The following is a 24,895-nucleotide window of genomic DNA, read 5'->3' as shown; positions in this document are numbered from 1 at the left end:
ACGGGCCGCTCCAAGTGGATCTCTTCTTTTCGGGAACAAACCATCACCTCCCCAGGTATTTCAACAGGTTTTTTCACCACAGAGCAGAACAGACCGATGCTCTCCTCTGTCCCTGGCCACAGGGGACCCTGTACGCTTCCCCCCCTCCCCATTTTACCCCAAGTTCTCCAGAAGATTCGGACAGAGAAAGCATCATTAGTCCTTGTCGCACCGGATTGGCCTCGCCGCCCCTGGTACGCACACTTGACAGAGATGTCCATCAGGAGACCTTGGCGCCTTCTGTTGATCCCAGACCTCCTCCAGCAAGGTCCCATCCACCACCCAGATCCTGGATGGTTCAAGCTAACCGTTTGGAAGTTGAACGGTTCCGTCTAGCTCAGCTGGAGCTATCCGAAAAGGTCATCACCACTATACTACAGGCCAGACACCCGTCCACCAGGCAGATTTACAATTACACCTGGCGAACCTTTGCCCGCTGGTGCAAGAGAAAAGATTAGCTCCCTCTTTCTATTGAATTTCCTTCTCTCCTCGACTTCCTACAAGACGGTGCAGCTCAAAAATTGAGACCAGCTACTCTTCGCAAGCAAGTGGCAGCCCTGGCTTCAGTTATACCCGTATTGGATGGTCATCAGCTTTCCTCCCATCCACAGGTCAAGGCTTTTCTTAAGGGTGTGGCCCAGACCAACCCTCCTCCAGTACACCGCTTCCCTACCTGGCGCCTTAACACCGTAATACGGGCCATTCTAAAACCTCCCTTCGATTAGCTCTGCAGGAGGTTCCACTTCAGTTCCTGGCCATGAAAACCATTTTTCTAACTGCCATCACCTCGGCCAGAAGGATGTCAGAACTCGGGGCTCTCTCCGTCAACAGAGACCTCTGCATTTTTCATAAAGATAAGGTCACTTTACGCCTCGATCCTACCTTCATCCCAAAGGTAAATTCATTGTTCCACAGGCAACAGGAGCTCCATCTGCCATCGTTCTGTCCAAATCCTTTGAACCAGAGGGAAAGGGAACTTCACTGCTTGGACGTACGCAGAGCACTAAAGATATACATTCATCGCACTGCCCAGCTTCGACGCTCAGAAGCTCTATTCATATCCATCTCGCCCCCGAATAAAGGACTAAAGATGTCCAGACAATCCTTAAGCAATTACGTAAAACTCTGTATTTCAGAGGCCTACTGGGCCAGCAAACTCCCCGTTCCACAGGGAATAACAGCACATTCACTGCGCAGCGCAGCATGTATAGCGGCCTTCTACAGACAAGCCTCTCTCGAAGAGATATGCAGGACGGCCACATGGTCGTCCATCTCTACCTTCATCCGACACTATCGGATCAACACCTTGGACTCTGCTGAAGCCGCCTTCGGCAGAAGAATTCTGCAACAAGTGATAGAGGAAGACGAAGAAGTCTGATCATCCCACCCGGGAAAAATTAGCTCTTGGACATCCCAAGCTTGCAAGATGCCCTTCCCTCAGAGTGGGAATGTAGCCCTGTTTACTCACCGAGAGGGTTCTTTCCACTCTGAAGTAGAACGGCATATTGCCCCACCCGATCAGGACAATATAACTACATGGGTGGTTGCTAAGCAAGGGATGCTTCCCAAAAATATATATTACACTCTGCCTTCCTCATGTTCCTTCCTGGTCCCAGGCTTGTTGTGTTCAGTTGTCCAGTGGTCCAGTCTACCGTTTGTTATCCCACGTTGTTTACCGTTCATACAGTTACTGTTCATATGGTTGTCGTGGGTTTATGTAGTTATTTTCAGATTGGTCCTGTCTCCGTCCTGGCTTTTGAAGAAAGTGAAGCTGTGGGCTTTCCTGCCAGAGAGACAGGAAATTCGACTTTGATACTGCCTCCCCGAGCAAAGGGCGGGAAAACCCAAGCTTGCAAGATGCCTTTCTACCTCAGAGTGGAAAGAACCCTCTCGGTGAGTAAACAGGGCTACAGGTACCATTTTGTGCCGTGGTAAAGTGGCACGGACACTGGAGCAGGGTCACATCAGCCCCCGCTTCAGGATTGCAGCCTAAGAGAAATTACATTAATGAGTTAATTTTAAAATATGGCTTTGTGCATTGGATATGGATATTGGATATTCAACAGTACATTCAACAGAGAAAAAAGTTTCAGTTACTTTCTATAGAGTTGTTTTGAGGTTCTATAAAAGCACTATTGATTACATAGTAATATTAATAATTGTAATATTCTTTTCAGCCTTGTTGCGAACTGTTTTGAAAGATGCAAGAATTCTTATTCTTATTATAATGTGTTTCATAGGACTTGCCCTTGGAATGTCAGCACATTATATACACAAGGTACTGTATAACCAGTTATTACTGTGGGAGAAAATCAGGAGATATCTTTTACTGATATATTATAAATACATTAAAATAGAGATGGAAACATATAATAAGTGGAGGACAAGAATGGGGCAAAGAGAGAAAGGAGCCTCCCCATCCTTTTTTAAAATTTCCCTGTAGGCTTCTGCCAGCAGAGCCCACTCCAGGTTGCTTCCATGGAGACATCTTTCAGTGGGCAAACCAAAAGCATAGGCATTGTTAAGAAAAAAGAAATCTAAAACTGTTGTGAGATCTTGGCCACTACTGTGGTGTTGACTAGTGACTCTGGTTAACATTACTGAAATGTGCAGCATTGGTTGTGGGAGATCTGGGGGGCCAAGCAAGCAGCAGGGTGAGGGGAAGAAAGTGTCAGCAGTGGGAGAACTCAACAGTGGCACATAAGTTACCTCATGAATTCTTTGCTGCTCCCCTGCCTGACTTTTGTTCTAAACGGATAAGTTTAGATACTGGCTTTTTTATTTTCAGCCCCCTTTCTAATAATCTCTACCATGGAATTATTGTTTTTTACCTCCACTTCCCACTTCATAGACCATTTCATTGAGGTACCCACCATGACTTCAAAATCTCTTTCCTGATTGGTAATTGGCTGTTCAAGCCTCACCAGTGTATATTTGAAGTAAGGATTTTTTTGTCTTAGTGGGCATCATTTTTCACTTAGCTACACTGAGCTTTATTTGCCACGCTGTTACCCATTCACCCAATTTGGGGAGACACTTTCTGAGTTCTTTACAATTTTCTTTTTTACTATATTGTGTAAAAAGGTAAAGGTCCCCTATGCAAGCACCGGGTCATTCCTGACCCATGGGGTGACGTCACATCCTGACGTTTTCTAGGCAGACTTTGTTTTGCGGGGTGGTTTGCCAGTGCCTTCCCCAGTCATCTTCCCTTTACCCCCAGCAAGCTGGGTACTCGTTTTACCGACCTTGGAAGGATGGAAGGCTGAGTCAACCTTGAGCCGGCTACCTGAAACCGACTTCCGTCAGGATCGAACCCAGGTAGTGAGCAGAGCTTTTGACTGCAGTGCTGCAGCTTACCACTCTGCGCCACGGGGCTCATACTATATTATGTAATGTCTGCAAAACTGCTGCTTCACTGTTTTCCCTCATCCTGAGATAGACAGATTCCAGATAATTTATGAACAAGTTAAGTAGTACTGGTCATGGTACTGTCCGTTTGGGTTCTCCTCAACTTCCATTACTTTTTACAGTGTGGAAATTGTTAATTTGGCCTCTGCTTCCTGTTGTTTAACCAGTTATTAGTTTGTGAGAACTATCCCTTGACTTCCAAATTTATTCCTTTTATCCCTTGACTTCCAAATTTATTCAGAGTCCTTTGGTGAAGAACTTTATCAAAACTTTTTGGTATATTGTGTTCATATAATTTATCTAATGTCTGTTTTCACCCTTATCTATATGTTTGTTAAAATCTACTAAGTATTCTAGTAAATAATTGAGGCATAATCCTTTTGATTATATGTTCAGAAGGGGAAGAATAATGTAATATTTACAGTGCAAACCCTTCTCCCAATAACTCTCCGCTCACTTTTTATGTTACCAGTTACAGTTGATCAAGACAGTTGCAAACGTACATCCTGTATTATTCCTTCATCTGTTTACACCAGTTATAATATTTTCAGCCGCATTTGACATGGATTTTTATATATTTCGAAAATCATTTTGGCAGGTAAGGTGTATCATTTTTAATTTCTGTTTACAATTCATATCTCATAATATAAAAAATATGATTTGACTACATGTAAGTGATCTCTAACAATTCCTTATTTCCAGGAAATTAATTGGGAGGGGAACAATTTGGAGCAGAAAGTCAGGTGCTTAATCTTTTCGCTATCTGCCAGTTTTCTGCCCCAAATCAAAAAAATAAGAAACGGATTTTCCTTATTTTGGTTTTGCATCAAATGCAAATGTGTTTCTGAACTTGTGCGGACTTTGGGGAAAACTGTTTACTTGTTTAGATATTTATACACCACTTTTCTTCCCAGTGGGAATCCAAAGTTGCTTACAGCATTGTTCTCCCACATCCATTTTATCCTCACAACAGCAGCACTGTGAGGTAGGTTAGGCTGAAAGAGAGTGACTGGCTCAATGTCTCTCAATGAACTTTCATGACAGAATTGGGATTTGAATGTGGGTCTCCCATATCCTACTCTTACCACTACACCATGCTGGCTTTCTGCCTTGACAGATGCTGGTATCCTGCACAGTTAATTGCTTTCATTCTGCAGGCAGGGAGGGTGGTGCTCAGGAACAAGCCAGAAGTAACTGTGGTTAATAAACAGGTTTGACAACTCCAGCTTGGGAAATTTCTGGAGATTTGGAGGCAGTGCCTATGGAGGGTGGAGTGGGTATACTATAGAATTTACCCTCTGAAGTTGCCATTTCCTCCAGCGGAATTGATCTCTGAATTCTGGAGGTAATTTGTAATTCTGGGAGATCTCTAGGCCCCACCTTGAGACTCTACCTACTCTCCCGAAGGTCATCCGAAAGATCCGGTTAGAGAGAGCAGAAATCATTCTGATAACCCCGAATTGGCCTCTCCGGCCGTTGTTCCCTGCCCTGATGGAAATGTCCATCCGCCCCCCATGGCAGTTGCCAACAGCACGGGGCCTCCTGCGACAGGGTCCGATAGTACATTTGGATCCAGGTTGGTTCCAGCTGACCGCGTGGAGATTGAGATGGCTAGGCTTCTAGACCTTGTCCTGTCCCAAGACGTTGCATCTACCATCCTGCAGACCAGGCATCCCTCCACTAAAAGAATATATGATTACACCTGGAAGACCTTCGCTAGATGGTATAGTCGGAAGTCAGCCAACCCCCCATCTCCATCCTTACCGCAGCTCCTAGAATTTTTACAAGACGGAGTCCATCAGAATCTTAGAGCCTCCACTCTCCAGAAACAGATCGCAGCTATTGCCTCCGTGTGCCCTCTACTGGATGGGGTCTCGCTGTCCTTACACCCTCGATTAGGGCCTTCATCAAAGGGGTGGCACAATCTACACCTCTCGTTGTGCACCGTTTCCCTACCTGGAGACTGAACACAGTCCTCCTGGCTCTCACCAAAAAGCCGTTTGAACCAATGAGAGAAGTTTCCCTCTGCTTCCTTAGGATGAAAACACTTTTCCTAATGGCCATCACCTCGGCTCGACGCATGTCAATTGGGAGCCCTGTCCATACGCAAGGACCTATGCATTTTTCACAAGGACAGGGTGGTCCTTCGAACCGATCCGTCCTTTACTTCCAAAGTTTGGTCTCAGTTCCACCAAGCCCAGGAGATTAATCTGCCCTCTTTCTGTCCCAGCCCAACCAGCCCCAAGGAGCACAGTTGGCATACGTTGGACTTGCACAGGGCCTTGCATATCTACATCTCTAGAACCACCTCCATCGGAAAGATAGAATTTTTGTTCATTTCCATAGCGGCCCTCAGCAAGGGCGTGCCAATGGCCCGCCAATCAATGTTCGACCATCCGCAGCTGCATCAGAGGTATATATTGCCAGTTTGACACTCCCCCCTTTCAACCACTTCAATATCTCACTCTCTCAGCCCGCCTGTATATGCTGAGGGAAAAGCATTGGCCTGAGTATATTTGTGAGGAGATTATTTTCCTTCTCCTCCAGTCCCACACCAGCATTTACCTCAGAGAGAAATATGACACAAGGCTTTTTAACGTAAACTGACAAAACAAAAGTTTATTGAACAGAACTCACAGAGATTGGTTTTCAAGGAAAAGGCAGAATTTGGAGGGGAAACTCAGAGTCAGATTTATATACGCATGTTCATTTATGCAAGCAATTTCAAATAATCATTATAAGCAATTCCTCTATGTAAGGTGTCCTAACCTTAAACCTGTAATGCATTTCATTCAGGAATAAATCAGTTTACAGAAGGCCTGTCAAAATATGATTAGTATAAGGAGAGAAAGTTATGGTTAAAAGCATCTTAATTTAGAGTACCTGAAATATAAAACATAAGTTGTATTAAACCAAGTACAACCTTATATTAATTCCAAATCTCTCCAGCTCATATGCTTAGCTTAGGTAGATTTGTAAAAGTCCTAACTCATGTTTAGGATATTTATATACCGTATTTTTAGTATGTGTTAGCTTTATCCAATGCTGTGTGCAGAGGATAGAATATTATAAGCTTTATATTCAATCTATTTTATGTTTATGTACTTCTGATCATTGTTAAGATCAGGAATGCTACATACATGCTGAAGGTATGTTTGTATCTTAACAGTCAGCAATGCAGAGCTTATGTGTTATGTATAATTCATTATGTGTAAGCTTAAGGCTGTATTTAAAATTCTTTGGAAGACTCAGTTATTCTCTGGCTTTGCCAATTTCAGAGAATATGTTTACTTGACTAAGAGTCTCCATAAATGAGCCTAATACGTTTTGTATATGTTTTATGTAACCACTGCTTTATATGTGCCTTGTGCATTACAACAGAAAACAGAGATCTTCCTTTCTTTTCAAGAATATCTCTGGCCTCTTATTGTCACTGAGTGTAGAAGCTTCCCCTGTTATGTTGGGGAAACCTCTGACTCTTTACCCTGAGAGATATCTCTGATTGTTTAGAGGAATCTCTAAGAGTATCTAAGAATTCTGTTTCTGGTTCTGAGAACTGAAGACACCAGTTCTGTAACTTGGGTTTCACAACTTCCATGTTTCTCAAGGAAAGCCAAGTCAGACCATTTAGATCATTCAGTGAGAACCCATCAATCTTTACTAGGATTAATGAGATGTCAGTGTTTCCAAATATGGAACTGATCCAATACTCTTAGACCCCACAGTAAGGTTAGTAGGAATACTAAGAGCCTCCATCATATGGAATAGTCTGCAAGCATTCATTCCAGACATCCAGCCTTAGCAGGTCATCTGGATATGAATCCCTCTCAAAGAGAGTCTTTCCCATTCTCACAAAGAGTTTGTGAAATGGTAAAGTTTCATATCACGCAAGATATGGAATAATAGAATGAGCCATGGCCAGGCAACCAGGTTGTCCTCTAAGAACTCATTTCTTATGTCTCACGCAAGAGACAGATGTAGAGAGTGAGGTCAGACTGCTTCCAGCCATCTTCTGTCAACTCCCTGCTTTCCAAGTTTTACATCTCTGGAGATGTGGGGAGAGCTGATAGCCAGACGACCAGGTCGTCCTCCACCAACTCTCTGCTTTCTAGCAGTTTGGTGCTGGCTTATATTCTCTCAGAGCAGTGGTTATCTGAGCTGAGCTGAGAGGCTAAAAGCTTCTGTCCTGGGTGGCTGAATTAGTCACTCTTGGTAGTGGCATTGTCACTTCCACTTGGTCTGTGAAGAAAACATTACCATGTTCTTGGCATTAAGTCACAGTTCACAAGTGCAAGGTCACCATCTGTTATGCTGCTTGGAGACTAGGTTTAAATCAGTATATGGCAGCATTATTTCTTCCTTACTTAGCTGCTATCAGAGAGGCTAAACTTCCAGGCTGAAAATGACCTTGTTGTTAGTGTCGAGAAAAGCACCTCGGATAAGTGTCAGGAAAAGCACCTCGGATGCTGATATTATTTCAGACTCAACCATCAAGCATTACTTATCTTAACCTTGTAGCCGTACAATTTTATTTATCTTAAAACAGCTGTAGCCAGCATGAACTTTACCCCGCTTTATTTCTGTTCAGAGAAGCCTCACTCTATATGCTTTTTACTCATATAGATTCATAGGAAAACCATATGTTCAGGCTAACTATTGCTCAAGCCTGTGACAGTATAAAGGATGAAACATGGAGTGGAATAGAATGCTAAGGCAGCAAATAAAATAAATAAATAAATAATACAATATTGCTAACTGACTCTCCATAGCTAGGAGCACTCATTTTAATCCAAATGACCTTGAAAGTCCATTTGATCAGAGCTTCTGAGACAGCCATAGCCATTGACCCAGGGGGTACCTTTGGTCAAGTCATATCCAACTTTCTAATCTATTTTGGGTGCTCTGTAACATTTATAGTCACTAGGAGGGAAGAGCAGAGTTTTATCTACGATTTCATCCTTCCAAATGAGAGTATGGTGTCAGAGATTATCTCCATCCCTTGTTTCCAGCTGCAGGCTTGGGAGAAGAGCTAGGGTTCATTGTACTGGCCAAAGGAGGATGAGATCCTCATGGTGGTAAACTCATTTTTTCACTACAACCCCCAGTTTGTGAAGAAAGATAATCCCATGTAAGCTATCCTGAGGTCCTTGGAAGAAAGATGCAATAACTGTTAAGTAACTACAGGGATAAATCATAGTTACTGATAAAGAGTTAATTTTTGATTCCAGAAGGGGTGACTTTAATAGCCTGTCAAAAATCTGGGAGGGACCCTGGATGCCTCTCTCTAGAGGCCCAGGTCATGCAGACTGCCAGGACAGCATTTTCCCATTTTCGTCAGGCCCAGCAGCTGGCCCCCTACTTGTCTCACACGTAATTCTCTCTATGCAGGGGCTATCCTTGAGATTGCTCCAGAATGTAACTGCGCAGGTCCTGACAGGAACACCTTGGACAGCACATATTCAACTGGTGCTTCGCCAGCTGCACTGGCTCCAGGTTGAATTCAGGATCAAGTTAAAGGTTCTGGTATTAACCTTCAAAGCCCTAACCAGTCTGGGACCACTGTATCTTCGGAACCACCTCTCCCTATATACTCCCAAGAGAGCCTTATGATCGACTAATAATAACTTAACTGGAGATCCCTGGCCCTAAGAGTGTCCAGTTGTCCTTAATCAGGGCCAGAGCTGCCTTGGCCTTGGCCCCAGCCTGGTAGAACTCTCTGTCCAATGAAACTTGGGTAACAAAGGATTGATAGGAAGGATTTATAAAGCACTTATAGAAATAAATTTAGAACAGGAAAGGATTAAACCAGTGATGGTGAAATGGATGAGAGATCTAGGTTATAATATAGATTTGGAGGCATGGGAAAACTTGTGGAAAAAGGAGTTTAAATTCACTATTACGAATGAAATAAGAGAAAATTTATACAGAATGTTTTATAGATGGTACATAACCCAGTACTACTAAGCAAAATGAAAAAAGAAGATAAGGCTCTTTGTCGGAAATGTGGTACAGATATAGGTATATTCATGCACGCTTGGTGGTTTTGTAAAAAAAGTAGGTTTTGGCAATTAGTTTTGAATGAAACTAATAATCTGATTCAACTAAAAATTAAGAAAGATCCCGCCTTTTGTTTACTGGGTATTCCAAAAAAATATTTAGATAAACGTGACAGAGTCATATGTCAATACAGTTTTGCAGCAGCAAGAATTACAATTGCTAAAAAATGGGAGCAAACAAATAAACCTTCAATTAAAGAGTGGAGAGAAAAACTATGGATGTATATGCGGATGGCCAAAATTACAGATTCTTTACATGGTAAAGATATGGATGAATTTAAATACACATGGTCAAAGGCCGCCGCATATTGGGATAAATTGGCAAAAACGGATTTTAAAAGTATAGTTAATGAATTATAGTTCAATGTGATTTTTAAATTAATGATTATAATAATAGAGTTCTATATATTGTCATAACACCTCGCCGGAAGTTCAATGGTGAAGGGCACAGTGGGGGGGGGGTTGGGTTTTAGGGCACTATAGGGTTTATTAAGAGAAAAGAATATTGTATTAGCAGTGAATCAGTGCTCTGTATATGTTTTATGTATTTTATGTTTTGTTGTTGTTGTTGTATTATGATTTCATTATATATATTTTTCTTTTTTTGTTTGTATGTTTTATTATAAAAAGCAATTAAAAAATTATATAAAAAAAGAAAGAAACTTGGGCCCTGCGGGACTTAGTTCAATTCCACAGGGCTTGTAAGACAGAGATGTTCTGCCAGGCCTATGGTTGTCATCCAGCAGCTGCCGTCCTCGCCTTTTTCCTTTCCCCCTCCTTTCCTGTTTTATTGATTATTTCTTGCTCCACCCCTTCCCTATGTTGTTTCCCTTAGTATTACTTTTGGTTGTTAATTTTCTCCCCCCTGAGGTACGACACCAAGTTAAACGGAGGTTGCTGTTCAAACAACTCTCCTGTAGGGATTTAATATGGTGCCATTGATTTGAAAAGACTTATCTTCCGCTGTTAAGAGTGTTTTACGGTAATTTTTGTTTTGAAGTATGTATTTATTATTATAATGTAAGCCACTGCAGGATATAAATAAAATTTGTTGTTGTTTTTATAGTGAGCCAGTATGGAGGTGTATGAAGCCAAATTTAAAGGGGAATTTCTGGTCCAATGTTTGTGAATTTTGAATACTCTGGAGTAGTAATTTATCTATATTAGTATTCCATTACTATGTATACTAGTATACCATTACATTGAACTCTTTATGTTTGAGTTGATATGAGGTGATCTTACTGTTATGCTATAAATACCATTAGGCCATTAAAACTACACTACTTTCCACTGTAATTTAATGTAAGTGTATCTGATAAACAATTCTGGGGTAACTTAAAATATAGGACTATTTTACTCCAGTAGCATATTCACAATTTGTCTTTACAGGTATTGGTCCTTGCAGTTCCTGGATTTTTGTTGAATAGTGCTCTCATTGGTGGATTAACTTATAAAATCAATAGGTATGACTGGAATTGGGATGCTAGCATGCTATTTGGAATAATACTTAGCACAACAGACCCTATCCTCTCAGTGATTTCTGTAAAAAACATAGGTAGGTACAATTCTATACTGATTTTCTTATATAATGCTGAATTAAACAAGAGCCTACTCTAATGTTTTTTTAAGTAATGCATGCCATTAAGTGAAAAGCATTATTTTGCTCTGGAAAATGACATCAGAGAAGATGGATGATATGTGGCAGAGATAAATAGCAACAATCTCCAACAAATATAGTTTGATGGCCATTGGTGAACGTATCTCAGCGGGTAATAGCAGCAGACATGTGATTGGAGTCAGAGATCCCTCAGTGGAAGGGCAAGAAGCCACTAATGTTTGCTTTCCTCTCCCCTGCAGCAGCAGTTTCCAACACCAGGAAAATTGATTCCCAGGTCATGGTTGCAGGACCTAAATGGATTTAATAGCCATGAATGCTGGTGGACTAGAATGAGGAGGGACTAAGATCCTCCTTCCTACCTCTTCTGTCAGTGAATTTCTGATGAAAGAGGAAGAAATGTTGCTGCCTTCCCCTTCCTTTGTGCAGCCCACTGACCCACGTGGATCTTACTTCATTTGTGTTCCACAATCCCAGGAACCAGCTTTCCTGGGGTCAGAAATGGATCCAGGGGAGGAGGGAAGTGAAGAAGATCTGCGATTCTTCTGTGAGCCAGTCCCAGAATTCAATTCATAGTCCTTCCTGTTTCCAAAATGGAAGAGTCACCATCTCTGGTCTGTACTGTTCAGTCAGTGTCAGATTCCTGCATTGAAAATAAGGGTAACATAAGTATTACACTGGACAGTCAAAACTAGATAGCAGGATTTGGTGGTGGAACTAAAATTGAAAATAGTGATTTACTAAGGATAACAGGCACAGCATAGGAAACTTTCTAGGGCTGCACTTTTGCCTCAGCAAGCTGAATGCAGCAGGAGTTCAGTAAATACATGTTTTCCTTCTCTGGGACTTCAAAAATTAAGGGGATTGTCAAGTACCCGTAAGGCCACAGTTCTTGATTAGCAAGCTGCATTTAATTTTTCTGGGTCACAAAATGTGCAGACCTGCTTATACCCATATGCTTATTTTGGTTTCTTTACCCCATATCCAACTGCATGTAAGTGTAGCAGCCAAGATTGTGCACATGTCTCCCTAATTAAATAATTTTTGACAGCACCTGTGAGCTGTTTGGGAGAGAGGGAATAAAGAAAATAGAGTTAGTCAAGCCCTCTGCACTCCCTCCTAGATAGCTAATAGGCAGTACTGAGCATTATCTGGCCAGGGCTACAGGTGTGATGGCTGGCGGTTGAATTGGACTTGGAAGGAACCAGACATGGAACATGTGTTCATTTCCTCTGGCTTTGTGCCCTGGTGGTATGAATCCTTTAATAGTGAGTCTTATGAGTCTTGGAGGACTGGCTCTTGAACCTGAAGATCTGATTTATCTAGCTCTGGACAATAGTTTTCTCAGTATTGTGAATCCCAGTCACCTTTACATTTTTCTGGAGTCCCTGTTGAGACTGACACCTTTGCTCGCCTTCTGATTCACAAATGAGATGCTTTTGAAACCATAGGTCTCAATCTTCAGATTCTCTAATGAGTCACACCTCTCCTTCCAATCCTTGAAAGAGTTGCACAGTGCACCCTGATTCTCAGATGAGATAGAATTGTCACACATATAGAAGGGCAAGGTCTGCTGGGCAAAACCCAACATGGCTTCTGTAAGGGTAGGTCCTGTCTCACTAACCTATTAGAGTTTTTTGAAAGCGTCAGTAAGCATGTGGACAGGAATGAGCCTGTGGATATTGTGTATTTGGATTTCCAAAAAGCTTTTGACAAAGTCCCCCACCAAAGACTGCTAAGTAAACTTCATAGTCATGGGATAAGAGGACAAGTCCTCTTATGGATTGAGAGCTGGCTGAAAAATAGGAAGCAGAGTAGGAATCAATAGTCAGTTCTCCCAATGGCGGGATGGGAGCAGTGGGGTGCCTCAGGGATCTGTGTTGGGACCGGTGCTTTTCAACCTGTTCATCAATGACCTGGAGTTGGGGTTAAACATTGAAGTAGCCAAGTTTGCAGATGACACCAAATTATTTAGGGTGGTTAAAACAAAATCGGACTGTGAAGAGCTCCAAAAGGATCTCTACATAGTGGAAGAATGGGCATTAAAATGGCAAATGAAATTCAGTGTAAGTGTAAAGTGATGCATATTGGGGCAAAAAAATCCCAACTTTACATATACACTGATGGGATCTGTGTTGGTAGCGACAGACCAAGAAAGGGATCTTGGGGCGGTAGTGGATAGCTCAATGAAGATGTCAACCCAGTGTGTGGCTGCTGTAAAAAAGGCAAATTCCATGCTGGCCATAATTAGATGAGGAATAGAGAATAAAACTGCTGATATCATACTGCCCTTGTACAAATCTATGGTGAGACCACACTTGGAATACTGTGTACAGTTCTGGTCACCACACCTAAAAAAGGATATTACAGAGCTTGAGAAGGTGCAGAAAAGAGCAACCAAAATGATTAGGGGACTAGAGCAACTGTCCTGTGGGGAGCGGTTAAGACGCTTAGGGCTGTTTAGCTTGGAAGGAAGGCGGCTAAGGGGAGACATGATAGAGGTCTATAAAATTATGCATGGTTTGGAGAGAGTGGACAGGGAGACGTTTTTCTCCCTCTCCCATAATACTAGAACGTGGGGTCATCTGCTGAAGCTGGAGGGTGAGAGATTCAAAACAGATGAAGTATTTTTTTCACACAACACATAGTTAAATTGTGGAACTCCCTGCCCCAGGATGTGGTGATGGCTGCCAGCTTGGAGGGCTTTAAGAGGGGAGTGGATCTATTCATGGAGGAAAGGGGTATTCATGGTTGTTAGTTAAAATGGATACTAGTCATGCTGCATACCTATTCTCTCTAGTATCAGAGGAGCATGCCTATTATATTGGGTGCGGTGGAACACAGGCAGGATGGTGCTGCTGCACTCGTCTTGTTTGTGGCTTCCTAGAGGCACCTGGTTGGCCACTGTGTGAACAGACTGCTGGACTTGATGGGCCTTGGTCTGATCCAGCAGGGCCTTTCTTATGTTCTTATGAGACACTCCTCTCAACATGCTGTTCAAGGGACAGCATTGGTTCCAGCTTTTCATCAGATCCTTCTACTGACGATATGGTGGGGGTATCATGATCCAGTTTCCTGAAGACGTGTTTATACTCTGAGCAGATGGTTTGGATAGCTCAATCTCTGGATATACAGATTACTTTCACAGTTCCAAATTACTTCCACAGCTAATTATCAGGCAATTATGGGAGAAGATCACTTCGTATCTGGACCTACTCCCTGATGAAAAGAAACCATTGGCTAAGCTTATCTACACAGAGGTCTTGAGACTCTCTAAGCAGCAAATTAATGCAAGTAGACTTTCTGAGGATGCCTCAGCTAGAGCCAAGGCATCGTCAATTGTTCTGAGAAGATGTGTGTGGCTACTCTCCACTGCCCTACCTCCTGAAATCAGATCCAGAGTAGAGTACTTACCTTTTGAGGGTGCATCCTTGTTCTCTGCTAAAACAGATGACTTTTGTCGCAGCTCAAGAATAACTCAAAACAAGCTACAGCACCCAAATTATTAAAGCATAAACAATTTTATGTGAATATAACAGGAACAAAGCAACGATCAGCTAACTATCTAATAACATGCAATAAGTGTATACAGAGTGTGGTGATGAACAACAGATATATACAATTATGTACAACAATGATTTTAGCAAATGATTTTAGCAAAATAGTCCCACAGAATGAATATCAAATACAAAACGTATTAAGCCGTATGCAAGTTCAGTCAGTCTTGAAAACACGGTGAGTCTCTCCAGTTTCACTTGCAGTATCAAAGTCAGCAAAGATCCCTTAAAAGGGTAACATCCAACGTCTAGTGGGACCCACAAGTAGAAATTGTTCAGGACCGCATAAAAGGACGCAAACCCCAGGTATTAAATTGTGTTTCACCAAACGAGGCTTCATCAGCCTTGCATGTCTCAGAAGAATTCACAGTGCCTTGTATAAAGGTCAGTATTTTCTTTTGAAAATACTGACCTTTATACAAGGCACTGTGAATTCTTCTGAGACATGCAAGGCTGATGAAGCCTCGTTTGGTGAAACACAATTTAATACCTGGGATTTGCGTCCTTTTATGCGGTCCTGAACAATTTCTACTTGTGGGTCCCACTAGACGTTGGATGTTACCCTTTTAAGGGATCTTTGCTGACTTTGATATTGCAAGTGAAACCTGAGAGACTCACCATGTTTTCAAGACTGACTGAACTTGAATAAGGCTTAATACGTTTTGTATTCGATATACATTCTGCGGGACTATTTTGCTAAAATCATTTGCTAAAATCATTGTTGTACATAATTGTATATCTGTTGTTCATCACCACACTCTGTATACACTTATTGCATGTTATTAGATAGATAGTTAGCTGATCGTTGCTTTGTTCTTGTTATATTCACATAAAATTGTTTATGCTTAAATAATTTGGGTGCTGTAGCTTGTTTTGAGTTACTCTCAGTACAGCACCAGGTGACTCTTATCTTGCTCTGCAGCTCAAGAATAAGCAGACCACTGGGTCTTTTGGGATCACCCACAGCACTGCTACCTCCTTCAAGCTTCGCTCTTACGTACCCGAGTACCAGCGCTCATATCAAGGCTATCAACAACTTTACCAGCATCAGGCTCAGCAGTATCCTCCTCAGAAGGTGCTTTCTGAGCTGTCCTATCATTCTAGATGTAGGCCTGGAAATCGTCCCAAATCCAGCTTCTACCAACAATAGGCTTCCAAGGATACCTTACAAGGCCAAATCCTTTCTGACTAGAGCAACCAAGGGACCTGCCCTCAGCTTGCTTCCTGAATCGGTTCTTACCTTTCCATCCCAGGTGGTCTTCCATTACCTCTGACACTTGGATCCTGTTGATAGTTCAGCTAGGTTATCGTTTGGAGTGTTGTTTTTTTTAGTTATCCCCAGTACTATCAGCTTCCTTTCCATCCCAGGTGATCTTCCATTTCCATCCCAGGTGGTCTTCCATCCCAGGTAGTCTTCCTTTCCATCCCAGGTGGTCTTCCATTACCTCTGACACTTGGATCCTATTGATAGTTCAGCTAGGTTATCGTTTGGAGTTTTTTTTTTTTTTTAGTTATCCCCAGTACTATCAGCTTCCTTTCCATCCCAGGTGATCTTTCATTTCCATCCCAGGTGGTCTTCCATCCCAGGTAGTCTTCCTTTCCATCCCAGGTGGTCTCCCATTACCTCTGACACTTGTTGATAGTTCAGCTAGGTTATCGTTTGGAGTTTTTTTAAGTTATCCCCACTACTATCAGCTTCTACTGATTTAAACAGTGTTTTCCCCTTGTTGGAGGCAGAGTTGCACTAATTGACAAATGTGCTGTTGAGAGGGTCTCACCTTCAGTCTGCTCTCTAGGATTCTATTCAAAGTTATTTTCTGTTTGATAAGAAAATTGGTGGTTCTAGGCCCATCCTGGACTTAAGAGGGTTGAATTTTTTTCTCAATGATAAAATTTCCATGTTGTTTCTTTATTGTCTGTTATACAGTTCCTGAAATTAAATGATTGGTTTGCAGTTATAGATCTGCAAGATGTGTATTTCCATGTATCTATACACATCCATCACAGGAATACCTGAGATTCAAGTATCAGGGTGTTCTGTACCAGTATATGGTCCTCCCATTCGGACAGCAAGGGTGTCAAAGATGTGGCCCGCGGGCCAGATCCAGCCCTTTAAACCCTGTTATCTAGCCCGTGAGCCAGCAGCCAACCCCTGCTCCCCTCTCCCCCGCTCCAGGCTTGTGCACTTGTCTTTCTGCCTCTGCTGCTCCTCCATTGCTTGCTCCATTGCCTCTGAACACAGCACAAGCTGCTTGCTGGCTCCCAAGTACATGTGTACTTGAGAGCCTGCAAGCAGCCCCAAGCTGCGTTGAGGGGGGCAAGGGAGGAAGAAAGACAGGGTGGGGGTGGGCTAAAAATAGGAGAGAAAAAGGGAGAAGAGAGAATCACAGGAAAGCTGCCTCGGGTTCATTTGTGAACATTCTTAACACAAAATGGCTCTTCCCATTTATGCATCCAATGATAATGTATACCATTTGTATAAATGCATCCAACTTTTGCAATGACCTCACTTTTAGAGTAAATCATCATTATTTGTATTTGTCAAATTTAAAAAGGAAATTCATTTGCTTTGTATTTTCTGGATTTTTCATTAGGGCTTTCAAAAATAGTAATCAACATAATTACAGGAGAGTCTTTGTGTAATGATGCTGCCACATCAATTCTTTTTGATCTATATCGTGACCTTGTGGAGAATGTCCACACAGAGATCGGTGAGTCCATTATTTCCTGTTCTTACATGAAAATATTACCCACATAGTGTCATGAGTCTAGGTTATAAGGCTGAAGAACGAGTATGACAGAAATGTCTTCTGATACCATGAGACTGAGAAATTGTTAAATCTTGGATGTCTGTATTTGAGCTTCTCTGCTCACACCACAGCTATTTAAAGTTGTGGCTAAAAGGCTGGGTAATAATAATGGTATACTGCCTGAGGAAGTGTTCGGTAGAGATGACTTTTCCCCATCTTCCTCTTTTTTCGGCAGCTGCTAGTGAGTTCTGAAAAGGCAGTGTGAATTGTTAGGGAACCTGATGGCTGAAAAGCCACACAACATAAGTGGATGAACTGAGGAGGGGAAAGTGAGCAGTGTAATGTATGCAGTTAAGAACAAGGCTCATGTTGAGCTTGAAGTCTGCTCCAGGCTCCTTCGCCTGTGATTCCCATTGGACTATGGACTATAGCCGCCCATCATGGACTTGGGGTGTGTGGCCCTGGGTGGTTGGGATTGTATATAAGTTGGGGTGTTGTGCAGTTTAGTTCAGTTCGAGTTCCAGTAAGCGGTAGTTGTTGGAACTCCGTCTCTGGCCTCGAGTATCTCACACACATACACAATAAGCAGCATTGCTACTCTCTGCCTTCTCTGTAAATTTAGTGTTTTGTGCAAATAGAAGTGCTGTTGGCAGAACAGGAAGGAGTAGCAATTTCACTCTCTTTCCCCTCAGTATAGCTATTCATACTGTGTTGCTTTCATCAACATGGATTCCTCAACCTCTGGAATCACTTTTTTGGGAGCTCACGGATGGCTTCTGGGAAAGGGGGAAGGTGAGCAAAACCCACTTCCATCAGCATATTATGGTAGTGATACAAAAGATCCAACCCACTTTCCTTGTTTCACAGTGCAATCCTCCGCAGAGTTACTCCAGTCTAAGCCCATTGAAATAAATGGCTTTTTCAGACTTAAAGGGCTTTTTCAGACTTAAAAACCACAACAGTAATTGACATATGCTATATGGAATCACCATTTTTTAAAAAAAGCTCTACATTAATACTGGCAATGATAGAAATGTGGAAAATTGTAAGGATGCACCCTATGTCCTCAAATCCCTTTCTGGATTTTTATTTCACTGACTTCAAACTTCCCTTTCTTGCTGCAATGTCTCTGTCCCTAGCTGTTGTTTTTAAAGTGTATTTAATCTTATTGTTACTGAAACAGCATCTATAAATCTTATTGATATAAAAAGTTCTGAATATAACTCCAAAATGGAGATTTTTCTACAAACTTGAGCCAGTACTCTGATATGACCCCAAATCTTCTTTAAAAATGTCAGGAGGGTTTTTAATCTTCCCAGTATTGTTGAAGCAGAGATATCAGGACAATATGTCATGAGTAAGCTGCTATTTCATGGCTTGCCTCTCTATCCCCATAAACAACACAATCCAACCATCCCTAGTTGACTGGGTGTTGTGGGAAGGCAGGCTTGCAGCACAAAGTCTTACTTGGATGCTTTGTGCTGTGCTTCTTTTGCCACTGCCATCAAGATGTCATAACTCTTATCATGCCATCAGGAAGCTGAAGTTAGTAGCAGGAGAGCCTGTTCTCTCCCCCCCTCCCCATGCTGTCCAACTGATCAGGGAGAAAAAGGCTTAGTTGGAGACAGAAGAGTCTGGGGAGGAGAGAATATAGGGTATGGAGTGGGGAATGGCATTCCTTCCCCCCACTGTCCATATAGGTAGCAACTTCTCAGTTACATTTTCTTTTTAAAAAAGACATGATCCTAAATCTATATGTCCTTGACAGGGTATATGGGTGCCCAAGAGCTTTAAGGAAAGGACAATTGTGAAGAATGTTTGCCTGGACTGTTTAGTATATAGGACTGAAATGTATTTGCTGTATGTAACGTCCCTCTACTCCCCTCCCTGATCACTGTGTCTTGCCTGTGATTCTCTTACAGTAATTTCTGATGGCTAGAACTGGTTGTCTTTTACTGCATTCATATGATAAGAAACCACAACTTATTTGTAATACTTAGTTCACGTAGTAGCTATTTCTTGATCATAAATTCTATGAATTTATAAATATTGAAAAATGAATCTAAAGTTTCTCAGTGCTACCTAATGTATGATTGTTACATTTTGTATTGGAGAGGTGGAAAGCATGGTGTTACTTATCAAGAGTGTGCTGAAAAGTACAGTATATTTAGAAGTGGGTCCTGAACAGTAAAGTACCGTATATACTCGCGTATAAGCCGACCCGCGTATAAGCCGAGGTGCCTAATTTCTCCCCAAAAATGGGGAAAAATTAGGCACCCGCGTATAAGCTGAGGGTCGGCTTATACAACCCCCGGGTTGCCCTCCCGCCCGGCCTCCCTGGCCCTCCAGACACACCCCGACCCCAGCGCCACCCTAGGGGGGGAGGGAGAAGAGCCCCTGAACCCCCTACTTACCGGGAAAGGCGGCGATCAGCTGGCGGCAGCGGCCCCCCCCTCCCGGCGCGCAGGAGGCTGCGCAGGCCGCTCCTGGCCTGGGGGAAGGTGTGCTGGAGGCGGCGCCCCCCCCCGGCGCGCAGGAGGCCCAGCAGGCCGCTCCTGGCCCAGGGGAAGGCGCTCTGGAGGCGGCGGCGGCGCCCCCCCCCCCCCCGGCGCGCAGGAGGCCCAGCAGGCCGCTCCTGGCCTGGGGGAAGGCGCGCTGGAGGTGGTGGCGGCGGCCCCCCCTGGCGCGCAGGAGGCCCAGCAGGCTGCTCCTGGCCCGGGGGAAGGCGTGCTGGAGGCGGCGGCCGCGGGCCCCCGGCGGCGCGCAGGAGGCCCAGCAGGCCGCTCCTGGCCCAGGGGAAGGCGCGCTGGAGGCGGCGGTGGCGGTAAGTTCCCCCCTTCCTCCACCTACCGTAGTGACCCGCGTATAGGCCAAGTTGGGATTTTTCAGCCCTTTTTTTGGGCTGAAAAACCCGGCCTATACTCGAGTATATACGGTAAGTTTAGATAGTAGGTCCTATTATAAAATGTTTGGGAATCAGTGGGGTAGGTATTAAAAATGTTGGACTAGAATCTAGGAGATCTGCGTTCAAATCCCTGATCTGGATCAGTCACACTCTCTCAGTCTAATCTGCCTTGTAGGATTGTTTTAAGTATAAAATGTGAGAGGGAGAACCATGTATGTTTCTCTGACCTCCTTGGAGGACAAGTGAGATAAAATGCACTAGACAGATAGAGTTGTACATACTATCCTGATTGAAAGATATGCTAAGTAAAAAAATTTTGTGTTCCAAGAAAGAAAGGTGGATATAGGAACCAATTAGTTATACAACAGGAGGTGCAATTCTTTGTAAATTATTTATTGTAATGCAAATTGGAAAATCATATTTTTTTTCTTCTCTTTCTTTTTCAGCTACAGAGATTTTCGTAAAATTAACTCTAAAATTTTTTGCAAGTGTTATATTTGGATTTTTGTCATCAAGAGTTGTTTTGTTTTGTTTGAAACACGTATTCAATGATAAAATAGTTGAAGTAATTTTAAGCTTCTCGATGGCATATGTCATTTTCTTCCTTGGTAAGGGACCTTTGTATAACTGCCAGATTTTTAAGCAGGCATATCTAATCAGCAGCAATCTCGGTTTTCCAGAAAAATTAGAACCAGAAAATGATCTGATGCTCTAAATAGAATGTGATCTAATTTAGGTTGTTTGTTTTGTCTCATATTTAGTGAACACATAATAAAAGTACCTCATGCTAATTTTGTGGCCCAATGGCAGTAAATACTTCAAATTAAATAGTTGATGGGGGGATCAAATATGGCTATATGCAAAAAAATTCAAAGAGGTATGTGGGAAATATTGTTATTGGAGTAATGTATATATAAATTAATAGACAATATAGTATATATTTCTTTTATATTGCTTAAATTTAAGGAAAAAACCTGAAGGTGCTGAAAACTTTAGCAGCAAACCTAAGAATGTTTTCCTGGGAGTAAGATGTAAAATGTAACTTACTTCTGAGTGGACCACATAGGATTGCTCCCTAATGTTAGCACACCCAAATAAGTGCATGATATGACATGAACATGGTTGTTCATTCATTGATTTCAACTGTGTGTCTTGTTCATGGACTTAGTTTTATATCGGCAATGGCATCCATTCATTAATTTTGTGAAGCAATTAATCTTTAGAAATGGAAAATTTTCTTACCTACATATATACAAATGCAAGATTAATTTTTGTTCTATTCTTTTTTTTTTTTTAGCTGAATGGGCTGGAATGTCTGGAGTTATTTCTGTTACTATTTTGGGTCTTCTTTTAGATTCTTTAAGCTTTAGTCCAGGAACAGAAATATTTCTTTATCAGTAAGTGTTTTATCTCTTTTAAATGTGTTTGAGCCATTTTGAAAACACTGTACCCTAAATAAATTCTCCTTTATTCTGTCATGAAAGAAATGACAGAAGATACAGAAGTATTGGCAGGTATGATGGAGACTGAAGATGCAATTGAGCAATCAAATCATTAATGTTTATTGTTGTTACAGCCAATGGCCAGCATAGAATTTCAATAATATTCATAGAATATTATAGTGTGTTCAACATTGTTTTTAAATATTATGTATAGTTCATTGTTATGGTTTCTGTGCAGGCAGACATTGGGACTGCTTTATAGTAGACTAGGAGCGCCTTCTCCCTCTGGCGCTTTCCCACCAAAACTATCACATGACCAGGAGGAGGAGCGCTACTCCCTCAGTTCTCTTTTTGCCACTGCGAAGAGGATAGCTATTGTTCTCTGGTTTGTTTGTTTTTTGCCCCTCACCTCATTCTTGAGGCTGAGGAGACTTGTTTTTCTCAAAGCTTTCCCCCCCCCCCCCATCAATAGTCGTTTTAGTGGAGAATAAACTACACTTACAGAAGAACTGTTTCTGGATTTCTATTTTGTTGTTATGGCTCAAAAGGGGTCTGATGCTGACTGTGGCTTTAAAATAGTGCTGAGGAGCGCCCACTGTCTGTTCCTAATCTTCCTGGGGGGAGGTGTAACTCAGCAGCGCTGCCTGTTCTTTCTGACACCAATTTACCCTGAAGGAATGATTTGATAGAGCTCGATTCAAAAGAGCTCTTTTTCAAAGGCTTTGGCTGCATACCAGCCTGAATAAAAGGACCTTCCCTTTCCCTGGCAAGGTGTGGTCTGACAGAGCCTTGAATTCACTAGCTCTTTCAAAGGCTACGGCTGCACAGCAGCTTGGATAAAGGCCCCTTCGTCCTTCTTGCTTTGTCTGCTCTGAGGGGAGAAACCTGGAGATGTTGCCTGACAGAGCCCCTGATTCAGAATGACTCTTTTTTAAGGCTTTGGCTGCAGCCGGCCTGACTTGGGGAATCCCACCCCCTCCCTGACTTCTGTTGGTTCCAAAAGCCTGGAGGTGTGGCCTAGCAGACACTGCTGGATTGAAGAAATACCTCCCTCTCCTTGTGAGTTCCAAGGCCAGAAGCCTGGAGGTGTGGCCTGATTGTAAAGGTAAAGGTCCCCTGTGCAAGCACCGGGTCATTCCTGACCCATGGGGTGTCGTCGCATCCCAACGTTTACTGGACAGACTTTGTTTACGGGGTGGTTTGCCAGTGCCTTCCCCAGTCATCTTCCCTTTACCCCCAGCAAGCTGGGTCCTCATTTTACCAACCTCGGAAGGATGGAAGGCTGAGTCAACCTTGAGCCGGCTACCTGAAACCGACTTCCGCTGGGATCGAACTCAGGTTGTGAGCAGAGCTTTTGACTGCAGTAGCCTCTTTTAAAAGCTTAGCTATGCCTGACTGGAGAAACCCTTTCCTGCCTGCCTTCAGTTTCAAGGTGAAATCTTTGGAGGCATGGGTTAACAGAGCCTGGAAATTCTTAGTGCTCTCTGTGAAAGATGTTATGTATCAGGAGGGTATTGTGCCTTTTAGTTAGGGTTGATTGTGTCATGAGTCAGCCTGCAGAGACCTCCTCTGACAAAGAGGAAATAGAAGCCAGAACAGAGGGACATCCTCAGGCAGAAGTCACACAGGAACAACCACAGCGTCTACAGCCTGCCAGAACAGAGAATCAGCCAGAGTCAGGAGATAACTCACCATGCCTTTAGCCTGCCAGCTCAAGGACTCCAGCTGGACCTGACACCTCACAAGATGCAGTGTCCCCAGAGGCCTCACCAAGGCCACTGGACCAGAGAAGAAGACGGGTTCGTCTGGCAATGGAGCAGAGACGGCAAAGTGTGAGACTGAAGGCCCTACAGAGGAGCCTCCTTGTAAGCAGTGATGAGGAAGAGCAGGGCTGAAGCACCTCCTGTGAAATCAGCCTAATTGGCAACAGCTGGCTCTGCTGCAGCAGGAGAAGGGATTTAAGCCATCAGTTAGGCTTGGCTGTTGTGCAAGCAACCTCCTTATCAGCCTTGTTTCCCTGCTATACTTTGGATTCCTGATATCTTGACTTCTTGGACTGACTCTGACTAATGCCTTGGACTGCCCTTGCCTGTATTGATATCTTGGACTCTGCCTGAACTGTGAATGACCTTGGACTGCTCTCCAGACTATTCTTCCAGCCCTTTCTCCTCGCCTGCAACATTACAGTTTGGACCTCTTGAGCCCATGTAGTTTTGGAGAGTTGCTGAAGTGGGTAGAGTTTCCTGTTCTTGTTAGTTATGTTCTGAGACAACAAATTAGTTAGAGAGAGACAATGTGGAGGTGTTTTTATACTAATGCTAGAAGCCTCCAAACAAAAATGGGTGGGGGTATTACAGTGCATGGTTTTAAGGGAAAACATAGATATAGTGAGCATTACAGAAACCTGGTGGAAGGGAGAGAACCAGTGGAATACAGTCATCCCAATAGAAATGACAGGGAAGGGCGTATTTGAGGGGGTGTTGCTATGTATATCAAGGAAAGCATAGTGTCTAATAAACTAGAAACTATAAAAAGGACAGACACGTCCACAGAATCCTTGTGTGTGAAGATTCTGGGCCCCAAAGGTAATTTAGTACTGGGGACTTTTTGTCAGACCCCTGAGCAAAAGGCTCAGGGTGATCTAGAAATGGAGAATGAAATCAGGGAAGCGTGCAAAGGTGATGAAGTAGTAATAATGGGAGACTTTAATTACCCTCAGTGAACCAATGGTCAGACAGAGTGGCAGAGGTCCTCTTATCCTCATGGAAATTAACCACTAGACGGTCCTACAATTCTAAATGGACCTGGTTTTCCCATTGGGCTACTTCAAAGAGCCTTACACCAGACACCTGCTCCTTGCCCAGTGTTCTGGATTACCTCCTCTCCCTTAAGGATGCAGGCCTTTCCAACACCTTGATTAAAGTCCACCTGGCCCCAATTTCTGCCTTCCATGTGGGTATTGACGGGTTCGCTTTTCTTTCACCCCCTGGATGTCAGACGGGCCTTATTATTTTATTTAGACTGCACATGACAATTTAAGCAAGACACTGCTTTGTTTGTTTCTCAGGTCCCAACAAGGGGAAACAAGTCACCACACAGACACTGTTACGGTGGGTGGTCTCG

General features: G+C 42.9%; 1 protein-coding gene across 1 annotated transcript in view; it reads left to right on the top strand.

Moving 5' to 3' along the window:
• The first annotated feature begins 2,083 nt into the window (after window positions 1-2,083).
• The window catches only part of LOC130479577 (sodium/hydrogen exchanger 10-like), a 144,604-nt gene continuing 121,792 nt past the window's right edge, over window positions 2,084-24,895 (top strand). The window contains exons 1-6 of the mRNA XM_056851973.1: window positions 2,084-2,317; window positions 3,920-4,045; window positions 10,893-11,058; window positions 17,270-17,386; window positions 20,777-20,938; window positions 21,628-21,727. Coding sequence (XP_056707951.1) covers window positions 2,084-2,317; window positions 3,920-4,045; window positions 10,893-11,058; window positions 17,270-17,386; window positions 20,777-20,938; window positions 21,628-21,727 — 905 coding nt within the window. The remainder of the gene's footprint in view (window positions 2,318-3,919; window positions 4,046-10,892; window positions 11,059-17,269; window positions 17,387-20,776; window positions 20,939-21,627; window positions 21,728-24,895) is intronic.

Source organism: Euleptes europaea, chromosome 6, assembly GCF_029931775.1.
Source record: "Euleptes europaea isolate rEulEur1 chromosome 6, rEulEur1.hap1, whole genome shotgun sequence".
In the NCBI taxonomy this organism is placed as follows: Eukaryota; Metazoa; Chordata; class Lepidosauria; order Squamata; family Sphaerodactylidae; genus Euleptes; species Euleptes europaea.
The sequence above is the reverse complement of the archived record's forward strand: the minus strand, read 5'-3'. Positions and strand labels throughout refer to the sequence as shown.